The sequence below is a fragment of the Branchiostoma lanceolatum genome, chromosome 15, assembly GCF_035083965.1.
Source record: "Branchiostoma lanceolatum isolate klBraLanc5 chromosome 15, klBraLanc5.hap2, whole genome shotgun sequence".
In the NCBI taxonomy this organism is placed as follows: Eukaryota; Metazoa; Chordata; class Leptocardii; order Amphioxiformes; family Branchiostomatidae; genus Branchiostoma; species Branchiostoma lanceolatum.
In genome coordinates, this window is record NC_089736.1 from 1,125,211 (window position 1) to 1,142,831 (window position 17,621).

General features: G+C 44.1%; 2 protein-coding genes across 2 annotated transcripts in view; one reads left to right on the plus strand and one right to left on the minus strand.

Moving 5' to 3' along the window:
- Positions 1-17,621, minus strand: part of LOC136420717 (kalirin-like) — a 60,198-nt gene that overhangs the window by 40,544 nt on the left and 2,033 nt on the right. The window contains exons 2-12 of the mRNA XM_066407806.1: positions 12,442-13,042; positions 11,769-12,009; positions 11,296-11,358; positions 10,769-10,883; positions 9,401-9,491; positions 3,896-4,009; positions 3,394-3,507; positions 2,834-3,011; positions 1,952-2,172; positions 1,280-1,402; positions 534-725 (exon numbers count right to left, since the gene is read on the minus strand). Of these exons, the coding sequence (XP_066263903.1) occupies positions 534-725; positions 1,280-1,402; positions 1,952-2,172; positions 2,834-3,011; positions 3,394-3,507; positions 3,896-4,009; positions 9,401-9,491; positions 10,769-10,883; positions 11,296-11,358; positions 11,769-12,009; positions 12,442-12,948 (1,959 nt within the window). The 5' untranslated portion in view covers positions 12,949-13,042. The remainder of the gene's footprint in view (positions 1-533; positions 726-1,279; positions 1,403-1,951; positions 2,173-2,833; positions 3,012-3,393; positions 3,508-3,895; positions 4,010-9,400; positions 9,492-10,768; positions 10,884-11,295; positions 11,359-11,768; positions 12,010-12,441; positions 13,043-17,621) is intronic.
- On the plus strand, positions 4,246-5,724 carry LOC136420400 (uncharacterized). Its single transcript, XM_066407292.1, has 2 exons — positions 4,246-5,383; positions 5,616-5,724. The coding sequence occupies exons 1-2, from the start codon at positions 4,396-4,398 to the stop codon at positions 5,714-5,716; spliced, it is 1,089 nt and encodes a 362-aa protein (XP_066263389.1). The 5' UTR covers positions 4,246-4,395; the 3' UTR covers positions 5,717-5,724.

Consider the following 17,621-nt stretch of genomic DNA (forward strand, 5'->3'; position numbering starts at 1 on the left):
TTATTCAGGAAATCAAGTCATGTGAATTGACTTTCAATATATATATATACTTGACACAAAAGATTTGGAAACTTGACTTTGGTCAATCATATCTCAGTTACTACGAATTGTATCATTAACTTCTGATTCTTTCACTTTACAATGATATCTCATGTTGTGATCCTGCAATTGTGAGAGAAGCATCATGGATGATGATTCAGAACTGTAGCCTGTCCTTTAATATTCAAGTGCCACAATCATTTCTCTTTAACAGGTGCCAGACTATTCTGCAGGGAAGCCATCAAGCAAACTGGTCTAAGACCACCCAGGGAACCGATAGAATCTGGTCATCTTAGACACATGGTCTTCTTAGATAGAAAAGGAGATTGACAAGTCTAGACAGAGACACTGATTTCAAAGTTCATGTCCTGATTTATTGACAAGAATGCCAAACAAGATGCATTTATACCTATTAACAGCTACCTCATCTCCATTATACTGCCTTCCACATTTACGATATTTCTTCCCCATTTTCCTGGATTATGAAAACTCACCCCCTGTGCAACTCTGAGGAACTTGACAGACGACACGAGCAGGTTGCGTCTCCTCTCCATGCGCGAGGCGAAGTTGCGGCAGACGGTGTCCATGTAGTCCCGCTGGGCTTTGATGTCGTCTGTGACTCCATAACCCTCCTGAAGTAGCAGCTCTGCCTTGTGGGTCAGCTCTGAGTACTTCGCAAAAATATCCTGCAAAAAAAAACAGGTTTCAGAACTTCAGTAAGTGCTGTTTCAAATAGGAGCGCTACGTAAACACATCTTGAAACATCTTGATGTCGTCTGTGACTCCGTAACCCTCCTGAAGTAGCAGCTCTGCCTTATGGGTCAGCTCTGAGTACTTCGCAAAAATATCCTGGGAAAAAACAGACAAACTTTAGAGATTCAATCCCATCACCTCTGCATTCCTGGGTATTTTACATCTGAGTAGAGGGCAAAAAATTCTTGGGTGCATCATATAGTTGTACAAAGGAAAACCATACTAGAATAAGACAGTAACATTTTGTAATTTGTGCGATCTGTTAATAAGTTCTTGGGCTGTTTCAAATCAGAGTACTTTTGCAAAAACATCCTGAGAGAAAACATTTAAATTTTGTAACTTCAGTCCAGTCAGTTTTAAATTCTTTGGTGTTTTGAATGGGAGTACTGCGTAAAAAAACACAGTGAAATGAAAGCAGAATTTTGGAGCTTCAACTCGATTCAATAAGTTTTTTTTGTAATCAGAGATAATCGCCCTGAATACTCACACTGCACCTGAGCTGGATCTGTTCGTGTTCCTTCCTGTAGGACTCGGCTGACGTCAGGTTCTGTCCGATGCGATGGTTGGAGCCCAGCATCTGCTGTCCTGTACCCAGGATCCACTCCACAACCTGGTCAAACATACAGCAAAAATCTTACACACAACAGACAAACACTCAACCTAATAACACATGCAGTGAGCATTTAGCATAAAAACACGGCAGGGTCTTTCCAATGCAATGGTTTACCCAGAACTGAGTTTTACAGCATCTGTTGTCCTGAACCCAAGATCTACTCTACAATCTGGGGAAACATAGAGCCATATTTAATCTAACCTAACATTGACTAATTTTTTTAGACTCCTGCCTTTTAGCAGTCACTCTTACAGTCCAACTATGAAAAACTTGAGACATACATGTAATTTTGAGCCTGACAGTCCCTGTAAATGCATGTTTTGCAATGAGGCAATGAGACTTTATCACATACATACTGTTATGGAAAGTTTTCATAATGCACAAACTCATGTCGCATGTTTACACACACACACGTACCTGCTTTGCTCCCTTCTCCAGAGAAGACAGCTGCATCCCTTACACCTCCTCCCTTACACACAAACATCCACAAGCACACACAAACACACACACACACACACGCACACACACACACACGCACACACGTACCTGCTTTGCTCCCTTCTCCAGAGATGACAGCTGCATCCCGTACACCTCCTCCCGGATCTGTTCCTCCAGCAGGTCCAGCAGTTTGTTTTCCCGACCCTCCACCGCTGACAGCTGCTTCTTCACCGTTGCTATGGCTACCACGGTGTCCTCCGTGTGCTTGCTGTAGTCCGACGCGAATCCAGACTCAATGAACTTTTGTAGGTCTCCAAGTAGCTCTTTTCCTGGGAGGAACAAAAGGACAAAAATGTGTCACTTTTAAGTTGTTTTAGAGATCTTGTTCTGTACCCACAAGGTGTTTTGAAATCTAACATAAATGCTGAAGGTAAGAGTGGAAAAAAGCTGACCAACCAAGATTCAAACTCTGGACCAATAACACATTCAACCATCCAAATAAACAAACAAATACATATTAAAGGATTTCTGTCTAATTTTTTTACTTCTACCAGAATGTGCTCTTAATTCTAGTAGTAGTAGTGGGCATTCATAAGTCTTGAAAGACAATAAAATTAGCACAATTTCCACACAGTTTCTTCAAGAATGCACTAGCCAACAGTTCCTCACCAAAACTGATGGTTTCCACAGCAATGGTGCGTGCCTTCCTGCTATTTGTATGGATTTCTTTCATATCTATAAGTCACAGCTACTAGTAATTTATGACTTCTACCAGAATGCACTCTTAACAAGCCAGTTTCAGTCCCTATAAGAATGCAACAGCTTCGCACCAAAATTGATGGTTTCCACGGCGATGGTGCGAGCCTTCCTGCGGAAGTATTTGTATGGATTTCTTTCCTATTTATATGTCACAGCTAATTCATGACTTCTACCAGAATGCACTCTTAACAAGCCAATTTCAGTCCCTATAAGAATGCAACAGTTTCTCACCAAAATTGATGGTTTCCACGGCGACGGTGCGAGCCTTTCTGCGGAAGTGGTTGTACTGGAAGATGAACTTGTCTCCGATGGCGATGGTGTCGGAGAGCAGCTGGGTGTTAACCGCGTGCTCCAGGTGGTCCAGCTGCTGGCACATCTCGACAGAGTCGCGAGCAAACTTCTCCATGTCCTGGAAACATTCAGATAAGGCCACTCAATTCATTTCTTTGAATCTCAGACATTTTAAAGAAAAAGTCTAGCAACAGACCAAAATGAAAACAGAGGACTGAGAGAAAAACACAATTCTGACTACATTGTACATTCACTGTCTAAAACTGTGTATACCATGGGACAGACTTGCCCTCAGACCCCACTACCAATGCACTAGTCCCCGGCTGTAGTGGCCTATTGGGCCAAAGGGCTATAGAGATGAAGATAGGCACAGCCCTTATACACAGAAAGGTGTGGAATTAAATTACACTAACTAATGTTTAAAGGAAGATGTAGCCCAATCTAATTTTGGACATTCCTTGACAAACATTAGTGATAAAGAAGCAACACACTGTACTCACCAGTCTTTTTTGCACCCAGTCATCGTGGTCGTATGGCAGTGTCCCCCCCAGGTCCTTAGTGAGCTGATCCTGGTCCACATACTGGAATATCTTGGAGGCTGTTACCATTATAGTCTAAGGGGGAGAAATGAAAAAATTGATTAGCATTATAAAAATATTTTAGACTGTGTAGTGTGAGTGTGAGAATCTACCCAGGAAACAATATTCATGGAATTTATAACTGAACTTTTCCGATTTTCATTTGGTAAGAGGCACTCTCGCACTGTCAGTGCCTGACCACAGTACTCAGGGCAAGGAAGAGCACAGTTTCAACCAATGTTCTTCAAATGCCCTTATTTTCCTTACTAACCCTATCAGTAATAAACAAGCTTTCATCCAAATCTCAAATATTCTTTATATCAGGTGGGATCCATAAAAAGGAGTTTATTGGGGCCAATAATTTTTTTTACTGGACACATTTTACACTCGGAGTAATAAAGGAACAAGACCAGATTGAACAAACCTCGTATCCGCCCTCTGCCTTATCGTTACGGTAACGGAAGCTGGTCTTCTGCTTGTCCCAGAAGGTGTCGGGTTTCACAATGATGACCTGGGCCAGCTGACGTCCCAGAGTTTGCTGAGAAGAAGTACAAAAAAAATCAACTTATTAATACAGAGCTCAAATTTCATATAAAATGCACTGTGCAAGTTTCTGTCAAGTACATGATTATAAGGACCTCCTAGTCAAACCTTACAAGTAACCACCTGTACATAACAACCACCTGGCCAGTGTGACCACTTTTGGTGGTCCCTTATGTAATTTTTCCCGTTGTCACATGCATTAAGAATCCTGTCTATAGTGACCATACACCAGATTGTCTTCTGCATCCTCTCGATCGTCAGTCAGACTGATGACTGTAGGTGTAAGTGAGCCTGACCACCCCCGTAGCCTCCATTTGGTAGCTCCCAAAGTTGAAAGGTCACCCTCTAGTCTCCCACAATTCCTTGCGGTCCACACTGCGCATGCGCACCAGTCTAAAAAATTTGAGCGTTCTGTCAACACCCTCGGAGTTTTCCAGCTCCGTTATGGGCTCTAAACGCGACAAGGAGCGCGTTAAGCCCCGCGAACGAGGTTCCTCGAAGACTTCAACGGCCAGTCGACGTCCCAAGGGCGGACGTAGAAGTGCAGAGCGGCGGCTCAGCGGCGGGGACGGCCGCGGGCAAGAAGAGACAAGCCCGAAGAGACGCCATGTGCGCAGGGATGGGCGCCATGACAGTTCAACGCCTTCGATGCCAGTGCTGAGCGCCGTCCCCACCCCTTCCGGGGCGGACAGGCGCCGAAGTCCCAGTGCAGCACTTCGAGAAGAAGGCGAGGTGTCTTCCGACCCCGAGAAGAGGGACACTCGGCGGAAGGATGGCAACAAGCGAGGCGGAGGCGCCGATGGCGCCGATGGCTCTCAACAAGATGGAGAAGTCAGCGAGAGCGAGAAGAACAACAACGTACAGCGCTCACCAGTTCCAGTGACGCCCAGCGGTGACGTACGTATTTCTGCTCTAGAGCAGGGTTTCTTTTTGCTTTCAGATAAGCTGGACACCTTTCAAGAGATGGTGATGTCTCAGTTCGACCAGTCGGCATCCAGGAAGCGCCACACTTCGTCTCCGGAGGCGGACGTCCCGGAGAAGCGGCGGCGATGCGACCGAGGTCGACAGCGGTCCCCGTGCCGTGACGAGACGGAGGAAGAGAGCGTCAGCGGCGGTTCCGAAGACGGGGAGACTGTGTGGAAGCCGTTCGACCCGACGGACACGGTGGAGAGACATCGCTGGGTCGCCGACGGCATCGTCGCGGAGGAGACGGAGGCGTACTTCAAGCACGACAGACAGTGTCGGGGCGCCGACTTAGAAGCGTGGCAGAAGAAGTACGACTTGCCGGACAACGTGCCATCAACGATGGTGACGCCGTCTTTCAACGACAACGTTTCCAGGGCGGTGATCGACAACGACAAGAAACAGGGTGAGCTGATCGTTTTGCACGATAAGTCGCTCAAGTCGATCCATTCTAATTTGATGCAAGTTGCTACGCCGCTGATCAACCTATGGCAGTTGATTAAGAGATGCAGTAGTGAGTCGTTTGAAGAGTTGCAGCTAGACATGAATGACTGTGCAGGGACAGCCCTTCGTCTGTTAGGCTCGGTCCATACCCAGCTGGCATTTACACGTCGTTCTTTATTGCTGAGTCTTCCCAGAAGACGTTCCGGGAGCTCTTCAAGACGCCGTCAGAAGATCCCAACTTCCTCTTCTCGCCGGACCTGGGGACGAAGGCGAAAGACCTGTCGTCAGAGAGTAAGGTCCTGTCCGGGATGATGACGCAGACGGAGAAGAACAAGTCTTCCAACTCAGGACGTGGAGGTCGTCGCGGCGGCGGCTACAGACCTTCAGGCAGAGGCTACAGACCTTCAGGCGGAGGCTACAGAAGCAACCGCTACAACTACTTGCCGAGGCCAAACTACAGTCGAGGTGGCCGTACTCGACAGTACTACAACAGAGGCCCTTCCCAGTCTTTTCAGAAGCAGGGGGAAGGAGGGAAGCAGGACAAGTAGCAGTCTCATCTTTGACAACAGAAGCGGCTCGGTGTTCGACCGACCTTCAACGTGTACCCGGCACCTCTCAGATGCTGCACGGAGGCAGACTAGTTCACTTTCTTCAGAAGTGGCAGCAGCTCACCTCGGATCCGTGGGTTCTACAGTGCGTCAGAGGGTACAAGTTGGAGTTTGCGACAACGCCGCCGATTCAACGCCGACTTCCATCTTGTCGAGCAAGAGGTCCCCAGCAAGTGGAGGTCCTCAACGAAGAAGTAGGAGTGTTACTTTCCAAGGGAGCGATAAGGGAAGTGCCTTATCACAGCACGCAGTTTGTCTCGACTTTGTTTACAGTACCCAAGAAGACGGGGGGTCTAAGACCCGTGATCAACCTCAAACCTCTCAACAGATATCTGCAAGTTCGGCGGTTCAAGATGGAGGGTTTAGGTGTGCTGAAGCATCTCCTACAGCCAGGCGACTTCATGGGAAAGGTGGATCTCAAGGATGCCTACTTTACCATACCGGTAGATGTGAACAGTCGCAGGTTCTTGACGTTCCAGTGGCAGGGGCGATTTTACCAGTTCCAGTGCGTCCCGTTCGGCGTCGCAACCGCACCAAGGGTCTTTACCAAGGTACTGAAGGTGCCCATCGCCCTGCTGAGAAGACAAGGCTACAGGTTGATTGTCTACCTAGACGATGTGCTGGTCTTCGGACGTACAAGAGAGGGCTGTCGAGAGGCGCTGATGGCAGTTCTACAGTTACTTTCCAGCCTGGGCTTCGTCCCAAACAGAGAGAAGTCGATCTTGGAGCCAACACAGCGCATTACTTTTCTGGGTTCAGGAATAGACTCTCTGCGGATGATAGCCTTTCTACCCGACGGCAAGGTGCAGGAGTTGCAGCAGCTAGCAGTTGCTACACTTTCCACAGACAGTCTCATCACAGCAAGAGAGTTGGCGAGCTTGATAGGGAAGATGCAAGCCACGACAGGGGCAGTCTGGCACGCACCACTGCACTTCAGAAGTCTTCAGCGTCTGCTCATCACAGTTCTCAGAGTGACGAGAGGGAACTGGGAGTTTCTAGTGCCGCTGACAGAGGCAGCTCGAGCAGACCTAAGATGGTGGAGGGATCAGCTATCCAACCACAACAGTCGCCCAATCCTTTTGCCCACAGCAGACATGGTCGTGGAGACAGATGCATCCAAGATCGGATGGGGCGGATTCTGCAACGGCGTCCACACGGGAGGCCGCTGGTCAGCAGAGGAGAGAACAGCACACATCAACGTGTTGGAGCTGCAAGCTGCCTCCCTCGCAGTCAGAGGTTTCTGCAGGGAGTTACAGAGCGGGCACATCAGAGTTCGCTCCGACAACTCAACAGTGGTGGCTTATCTCAACCACCTAGGAGGCACGAGGTCGCTAGAACTGCTGAGCGTAACCTTGGACCTGTGGGAGTGGTGCACGGACAGGAATCTGTCCATTTCAGCAGAACACATCCCAGGGAGAGACAACGTGCGGGCAGACTTCAGCTCCCGGCATTTCTCTGTGGCCACAGAATGGACTCTAGATCGGCATACGTTCCTGAGTCTTCAAGCGACTTTTCCACTACTCTCGAAGGGGGTGGATCTGTTCGCGTCCCGAACCAACCACCAGCTACCGCAGTTTGTGTCCTGGCACCCAGAGCCGGAGGCAATCGGGACCGACGCCTTCACCTTGAGGTGGAACGAGTGGGGGATGGCTTATGCCTTCCCGCCCTTCATTCTGATAGCTCGCACACTACGGAAGGTGCAGCAGGACAGAGCTCAAGTGTTGTTGATCGCTCCAGTCTGGGATACAGCGATTTGGTACCCAGTCCTGCTAGAGATGTTGGTAGGAGAACCAGTTCTACTACCCCGCCACGAACATCTACTCACACAGCCAGAGTCACACAGACCTCATCCAGAGGGGAAGAAGCTGCTACTAGCCGCTTGGCCTGTTTGCGGAGACAACACGGCATGTATGGTCTTTCGTCAGGAGTTAGCAACATACTCTTGGCCTCATGGAGGTCCGGAACACAGAGACAGTATGCTGCGGCCTGGAACAAGTGGTGTGGCTGGTGTGCTAGAGGGCACTTTGATCCCGTTTCAGCGCCTCTGAGGGAAGTACTGGAGTTCCTGCTGTCCCTTTATGAGAAGGGTCTACAGTACAGGACCTTAAACGTGTACAGGTCCGCCATCTCTACTACGCATCTCCCGGTAGAGGGCCAGCCGTTAGGACAGCATCCTCTGGTGAAGCGCTTCTTGAAGGGAGTATTCGAGTTGCGTCCAGCACTTCCGAAGTATTCGTTCACCTGGGACGTGAGTAAAGTTCTTAAACTTTTACGCCGCTGGTCACCAGCGGAGTCTTTGTCACTTAAACTTTTGACTTTGAAACTTACTATGTTGATAGCTTTAGTTTCGGCGAGAAGAGAACAGACTATTTCTTTATTGGAGGTCAGGACAAAGAAGAAGATTCCAGGAGGAGTTTGTTTTGTTGTTTGTAGATTGTCTAAATCCTCTCGTCCAGGTAAGGCCACACATGAGGTGGTCTTACCGAGTTTTCCTCAGGACAAGAAGTTATGCCCTGTTCATTATTTGAAGAAGTACATTGCTAGGACAAGGACTTTCCGTTTGTGCGACAGTTTTTTGTTTAGGGCCTTGGTGGAGCCGCACCAGGCCGTTACGTCGTCAACGGTTGCAAGATGGTTGAAGTTAGTGCTGCAAGAAGCGGGTATTGATACGGCCAAGTTCACAGGCCATTCAACGAGGAGTGCGTCAGTATCTGCAGCAGCACGGAGAGGTGTCTCAGCCAGTGACATTATGAGGACAGCTAACTGGTCGTCATCGTCGACTTTTGAGAAGTTTTACAGGAAGCCAGTGAGAACTTGCAGTTTTGGTCAGAGTGTCCTGGCCTCAGGCTGCTAAGTCACCTACAGTCATCAGTCTGACTGACGATCGAGAGGATGCAGAAGACAATTACAAATTGTACAAACCTGTGCAGGACAGGTGTAGTTGTCTCTGCATCCCTCGTCGTCAGGCAGACTCCCACCCTGAGAGAGGCGGAATCTACTTGTTCCTGTGAGGTCCCTCCCGATGCGACTTCGGCCAGGGATTTCTGCTAAGTAGACTGGTGCGCATGCGCAGTGTGGACCGCAAGGAATTGTGGGAGACTAGAGGGTGACCTTTCAACTTTGGGAGCTACCAAATGGAGGCTACGGGGGTGGTCAGGCTCACTTACACCTACAGTCATCAGTCTGCCTGACGACGAGGGATGCAGAGACAACTACACCTGTCCTGCACAGGTTTGTACAATTTGTAATTTTATCGGTCCCCTGAGTCGTCTTATTGGACAGCTTTGACAGTATTGACAAGAGAAGATTCTTAAGGGCCCCCTAGCGTCTTGCTAAGAATATCGGAAGAAGAAATGAAAAAGAAGTCTAACCTGTAGCACTTTGACCAGGCTCTTGTTGGCTCTCCAAGTTGGAGCTCTCACATCAATGATGACAGAAAAGCCGCGAGATTTGGATTCAGGGCTGTGAAGGGGACAGATAATTATCACTCTGGGGTGTAACATTTGTACATTTCTACAATGTTGCATTCTGTAAACAAACGTGCTACATACTGGTGAACAATTGCGAAACAGGTACTACTTACACAATGATACAATGTGATGTTTCAATACTTAAAGTGAAATTGCCACATACTTTGGGTACTGATACAAAATTGGTTAACTTGAACAGTAAAACTTGTGCAAATCAATGACACATACCTTGTGTACTAGGGCAACAATTTTACAATGTTACAATATCAGCAATACAAGTTATACAACTATAGAGGCACTAAAGAAACATTTCAAAATGCTACAATGTATCATTTGTCAGTAACATTAATAGATATCTAGGCAGCAATGAAACATTTTCACAACACTACAATCATTACAATGTATCATTTGTCAGTAACATTAATATATATCTAGGTAGTAACACAACATTTTCACAACACTATAATGTATTATTATATATATCTAAATAGCAATGCAACATTTTCAGTAAAACACTACACTAAAATGTATCATTTGTTAGTAACATTTATATATATCTAGGTAGCAATGCAACATTTTCACAACACAATGTATCATTGTCAGTAACATTAATATCAATATATATTCACAACACTACACTACAATGTATCATTTGTTAGTGACATTAATATATATCTAGGTAGCAATGCAACATCTTCATTATACTACAATGTACAATGTATCATTTGACAGTAACATTAATAGATATCTAGGTAGCAATGAAACTTTTTCATAAAACTACATAACATTCATCAGAATCATTGCTAATTATATGAATAGCTACTAAAGCAACAAAATACTGCAATGTTGCAGTTGTCAGTATCATTGCTACGTGTATATTATTGAATAGCTAGACTAAAACAACAAAATGCTAAAATGTTGCATTTGTCAGTATCATTGCTACGTGTATACTATTGAATAGCTACTAAAACAACAAAATACTGCAATGTTGCATTTGTCAGTATCATTGCTACATGTATTATTGAATAGCTACTAAAACAACAAAATACTGCAATGTTGCATTTGTTAGTATCATTGCTACGTGTATATTATTGAATAGCTACTAAAACAACAAAATACTGCAATGTTGCATTTGTCAGTATCATTGCTACATGTATTATTGAATAGCTACTAAAACAACAAAATACTGCAATGTTGCATTTGTCATGCATGTATATAAGTGCAACAAAACGCTACAATGTTGCATTTATCAGTAACATTGCCACATACCTTGGTACTGAGGCCAGAAACGCCACATTTAGGCCGATCTCCTCAGGTGAGAAGTCCACAGGTGCGGGGTGGGTGGGGAAAGTGATGATCGGACCTCTTCTCTTGTCACGCCCTCCTGAACAGGGGAAAGGAACAGTTTTAGTAAATCATCTGCATAAGAACAGTTTAGACTTTCTGAACATTACACGTACATACTCGAGAAGTTTTGCAACATGTGTGTGTCCAAAGGTTTTGCAACAGAATGTTATCCACTCTATAGGAATGTACAGACCTGGTGTGCTACACCACACTAAAACCGGAAGTTCTGCTGTTAGTACCAAGAAATGTCGCCACGAGGCCCAAAATTGACATAGAACTTTGTCTTCCCAAGACCTACCCACATACTAAATATCATCACAATCCAATCCAGAGCTTTTAAAGTTATGCTGACCAAAGATTTCCAGAAACAAAGACAGACACATGCACACACAGACATACAGAATTTTCACGGAGGTAACTACAACATCTTGAGACATGTGCACACCCACCTGACAAGAAACAGATTCTCTTCCTCAAGACGACTTCCACAGCAGACGCCGGAAACTTAGGCACTGTGGGAGAGGGGGTTACTGTCTGAGTTAACGTGTATGGGTGTCACGAGCATAAAGATTTCCTTTCACAGTTCTTTTTAAAGGTAAGAAACACAGTCAGCCTCTAAAGATCACTGAGATCCAGAATAATACCATAACCTGTAATCTCAGATACATGTATTTCAAGCAAGAAGGCATTTCTAAGTAACTACTTTCACTGCTATGGCCTTGGGATGACTGCATACTACTTAGACCTTTTTCCTGCCCCCTTTCTGTCTGGGAACAGAAAAAAGGACAGCCTTTGACAATCAATCTGAAACCCAGAGACTATCTGGAAACTAAGATACATGCATTTCAAGTAAGAAGGTCTTTGTAAATGATTCGTCATTGCTACATGTATGGCCTTCTCTGAGATATGACAGCATACTTACATCCCTTCTCTGCCGCTTTCCTGTCTGCAGTGTTAGTGGGTGCTGGACTCTTCCTTCCCGTTGCATTCTGAGACGCGTGTCTTAAGGAATTAGTGTTCTCCTTGGGACTGGAGGAGCTCCTCCCGGAGTTGGAGAGAGCCTTGGGACTCGGGGAGCGTCTTGTCGAACTGGAGATGGATCTGGGAGCGGGAGGGGACTGGGATCTGGTGACGGGTCTCCTCGGACTTCTGGGGTCATAGTACTGAGGAGGAGCAGAAAGAGATTAATGCACACAAGGCAACCAAAACTCCCCTATGAAAAAATACATTACAGTCCAAGATCAACTACTGTACCATCAAACACACTTAAGGAAAGCAAATGAAACACTTCCACGGCCACCTCCCAGAAAAGGTGAATTCTCTAAAACTATAAAATGATGCAAAATTAATTTAGTTATGAAGTTATATCATCAATTGTGGACATCAGAACAACTCAAAATTTGAAATCATAGAATTAACAAATCCTGGTCAGCTAAAATTCTACTAATTTTAAAGACAAAATAATTGAAAGCCAAAAATTTTAACTTCCTACTGGATGCACAGTTAACTTTGACATGTGAATTGAAAGACCTTGCTTATGTCAGCTTACTTCTGTAATATAAGCCTACGCTAACTTAAATCTACATATGAATTACCTTATTTGGCACAAAGTTTGGGGTATCTCTTCTAACATACACGTCTTGAGAGACCTGCGACGTCTTGGAGGAGTTTGGGTAGGTGATAGAACTTGGAGGAACAGACGAGGAAACGCTGTTGGTCCCCGCTCCTTGGGCCGTCCTTAGCGTACTCCACGACTCGTAAGGACCCTTGCTGAGGTGCGCAGGCTGTTGAGCAAACTTCAATACACCTTGGGTAGGCCTCAAGGAGCTCTGGCTGTGTCTTAAGGGTCCTTGGTGGTTGATCGGCTTCCTGAGGAGGTTGGTTTCGCTCCTGCTGTGGGCGCTGCGCGTACTCGCGGTGTCCGGGAACACGAAGACGTCGTCCTCACCAGGAGAAGACGGGAGGTACATCGGACTTCTCGACCCGCCGACGTTACGCGGCGGGTAACTACTGCGGTGGGACTGTGAATGTTCCTTCCTACGCGGCATGCTCCCATTCTGAGCCTGGCCTGACGATCTTCTTGGCACGGTTGCTGTTGCCATGGTTACTATGCTGTTGCCATAGTTACTGCCCGAGTGATGACGACGATGATGATGAGTCCTAAGCTGTCAATAGCACCAGATCTTTTCTCATATCCTGTGTAAAAAAAAAGTTTTATGTTATTTTCAATTTTGGATTCCATGAAACCATGAAAAACAAAACATAACTACAAATATCCCAAATTGTCCAGCCTGTTTCATGCAACTAGCCTTGTGAGCAAGAAAGTTTGACTTGAATTCTTACCTCACCCTTGGGTAGCTATTTCTAGTTTCAAGAGCAGAAACATTTTGTGTGCCAACTCTTTAACGCAAAAACAACACCATTGACAACCACACATGTACATGTTGTATTGTGATAACGCTTAGTCAAGCACAAAAGTTCATTCACATTGTGCTCTGTGATACCTCCCCTATGTTTTAATGGTTTTCCCCCATAAATGCCACCCATCCACAGTTGTTAATGCTCCATCCCCTACAGACAGCTGTATTTGTACAAGTTAACCTTCAGCATTGGGTGTAACACGGCACTTAAAGTACAGTTCCCCTCAGGTAACAAAGGTGTGAAGTGACCTGAACTAACAAGGCCAGTCAGTCTCTATTGTTAGCAAAGCACATCCTGTTCACCCCTCTTAAAGAATAGACTGGTCCAGAATTAGGAAGTGAGAGCCTTGTATGTTTAAATTTCTGGTAAGTTGGTTTGTCAAAAGAATAACTGAAAAAAAATATTATAATTTTCTTGTGGTTTTGTAATCATGCCTCTACCTGGAAAGAACTAGCAAATTAGGCCTCCTATCAGCTTTAGTTCTAACCGCAACTTACATATTCAATGATATTGATAACCGAAAAGAATACAGGCTTTATATCACGTCTAATAATATTGCAAAACAAAAATAAAGTATTTCGAGCCCTGCACATTTCAATCCTATAGAGGAAATATTATACATTGTACACTGCATCAGTGAATGTTTGCACTCTTGGAGTCAGTTTGAGTGTGCTTGGACTATCATTTCTTCACCTTAGGCTAAAGTTACATACCATAGACCCCCCTGCCTGTGCATATATACGGTACGGTATCTGTTCCTCAGGGATTTTGAGGAACTCCTTGTTCCCTTGTGGATGCAAACATCCTCTGCAGCTGCCCAAACAACCTCTCCAATCTCGGCCAGTCCCATCACAGACTCATTAACATCTAATTAAAAACCCTTGACAATGGGAGCAGACAGTCACAATATTTGTACAAGAACACGCAAGTAAATTTACACGTCTGGAGTTGGGAAGCTCGCACCCTGACATTTACTGTGTGTGTGTTGGCTGGACGTTAAAGAGTAGAAACATCTGCAATGCTTGACATTTCTTTCCTGGCAGTTGTATTTGTCAGTCTTGAAGTGCTTTCCTTCTTTCAACAGAACCCTGAAGTTCTGCTTTAGATTCTGACGAGCAGATCTTGCAGTTGCTTCATATACATATATTCTTACCCTAACAGTGGCTTAAGCTTAAGTTTTTTATAAATTTATATCTTTATTGGTTATTTCACACTTAAAAAAATAGATACATAAGAATGAATTTACAATTGAGAATATGACAGTGCAGTGCAAGAAGGGCGGAAAGCTATGTGCTTATTTTTACATATAAGCCTCCCTTATATACATTATTAATCAAATTATAACAAATCAGATAAATCGATAAAACCAGAGAAATAAGATTGGTAATAAATAAATGAAACAATATAACTTGTGAATACATTACAATAAAGAAATTATCACAGCTTCGTCAATTATACATGGATTTTCATTAAATGTGAAAGTTTTGTCATAAGTTTTTATAAAATGTACTTGCAATAAAATGTCATTAAAAAGCTCAACTTCTTGTGTTATGGTTTAACTGACTACTTGTCTAACACAATGCTAAATGTAGCTATTGCTAGGATACAACCCTAACCCACTGCTCTTTTGTTGTGGCTTTATCTGAACATCTAACAACAGAACAACCCCTCACAAGTACAAAGTCCCTTTCCTTTGAACACTTATCGCTAGCCAAACACAGGCTAAACTTGCTGTTTGTAGAGTTCCTTCAGGTGTGTACACAGGACTAGGGCAGCAGCCTTGTTAGATGGAATATTGATACACCTAGACGGTAATTATTGAGTCAAAAGTGTGAAATAGTGAACTCTGGTGAACTCTACTTTCGACGAATCGTACTTGGAAGTTGGATTGTTGGGCATGCAATGCCTCAAGACTGTGTGGATTTTCAAACTGTTAAAAAGAAGAATCATAGATTATTATTGAACAGACGTTTGTGATAATTAACCTTCTCCCTGCTGCCTAACCCTGTGACCAATATAAATTTGGTGCCAAGGGCTACCTTAGCATGGAAGAGGTTAAAAGATAAACGAAAAGTTGACCTATAAAAACTTGCATCTGCAGAAGTAGACATCCTGGTGGCAGTGGTGGGGTATTGTTAGATCGACACAGTTTTCTTTATTTGACAAGCTCTGATTCTTTTCACTGACATGTTTGCTTACAGACAGGTGTTCAGTAATTATAGGGGAACTTACCTTGGGGCAAGGAACTCAGCCCCTTTTGGATTAGGTCAAGTTTGTTTAAGTTCTCAAAAACCGTTTTTAGCTTCTGAGCAACACAGTCAGTATTTACAGTGGTATCATTAGTTATAAAAGCTAGAATGTAGTTCCTTTCATGCGTAACAACAACAGTTACTGTATTCCCTGAAACCACTTGGTAAATGTCTAACCAACAAAACATACATGTAGTTTTGGACAAAGCAAAAAGAACCTAGCCTGGTATCCAAACACATATACAATCTTACGAAGCCACTTCATATAGAAAGCCTAGTCTCTACGAGTACGAGGCTACATGGATCGCTGGTAAAATAGTAGAAATTGGCCAAATAGTAATAGTATGCTAAGGGAGTCGGCTATATGGATACAGGGATAGGGCCAATAGGCAAATGCTATTGTCCCTATCTCTGTAGCCGACTTCCTTAGCATACTATTCACTCTATTTGGCCAATTTCTACTATTTTTCCAGCAATCCATGTAGCCTGGCAGAGGCTATAGAAAGCTGACAAAAGCGTGTACTACATGTAGTCACAATGTCCATAGAGCTTTAAGTTTGATAGAAAAGAACTTGTTATTTTTAGGAAAACCTCCCTGTAGCATCTATATTGTACATGCAAACACGTACACCCTCAGTCTGTGTATGCCAGGCAACAAACCCACTCCAGAAAAATTTCATCTATTCATTCAAGCAGTCACAGTCAAGGGCGTGTTTCTGAATGGAACATTGAAACTGACATTTTTGTCTGAACCAGTGAAAGCAGGTGTTTGATTAATTAACAAGAAATATGGTGCTGGATAAAGAATGACAGTTTTACTTCCACATTCTGCGTGTGCCAAGCAACTAACTCACTGCAGAAAAATTTTATCTATTCACTCAAGCAGTCACAGTCAAGGGCATGTTTCTGAATGGAACATTGAAACTGACATTTCTGTCTGAACCGATGAAAGCAGGTGTTTAATTAATAAACAAGAAATATAGCACTGGATAAAGAATGCGAGTTTTACATCCACATTCTGGGTATGCCAGGCGACGAACTCACTCCAGAAAAATTTTAACTATTCATTCAAGCAGTCGCAGTCAAGGGCATGTTCCAAAGACCAACGTTGTGTAAAACATACTGAAAAGGCGTCTTGTGAACCCACTAAACAGAGGTGACCTAATTCAATTAAGGAGAAACACGGCATGAGATAAAGAATACCAGGTGAACAGGTGAGTACACAGGTGATGGACGGGTAGATAGACAGGTGTGCATGGTCCAGGTGGTTGTCATTTGTTCCCGTTAGGGTTCGGTGTGCGTCTGAGAGGAGTGGGTTTAGAACCAGGGGAAGTTGGGTCAGGCTATTGGAATGTGAACCTAAACATACCAGGGGCGTTACATATCCCAACACACTTTGAGAGGCTTAGTTGGAGCAAAAACAGTGTGACAAAGGGGATAGTTCTGGTATAATGAAGTGCATGAAATGCATTCTTGGGAACAGGTGCATTAAGGCACCTTAAGCTAAAATTCATGTGTACCTTTAAGCATATAAGGGGACACACTTACAACTTCTTAATGGTCCTTACAGCAAATACAGCGTGACATGAGCGATAGTTCTGGTATAATAGCAGTTTGAGCTTTGCTATATCTGTATGTTACTTCATTGATGAAAACAATACACCACAAGCACTTGGCACAAAACACAATAGGAGGAATTCTAGTATGAATAAATTAATATTGCATAATTCATGTAAAAGTTGCCCATAATGCATGTTACAGAACATTTGAACACATTAATGACTACATCATGAAAACAACACACCTCACACATAGGTCTAAGTGGGAGCAATCAAATACAGTTTTCACATCTGAACCAGCTTGTTCTTCTTGGTTTTCTATAAATAATAAAAGTTTCTTGAGGAGGGTACCAAGCTTCAATTTCTATGGGATCCCTGGTTAGCAAAACTCTGATTTTCAAAAAAATAATAAACGTACTGTCCAAAATAAGAACGTACTGGGTGGATTTTGAGGCTGAAAAAAATAAACGTACCGGTACGTTTATTTGGGAGATGAGAGTATGATTATCATCATGTATTACACTTTACAATAAGACCAAGTAATAC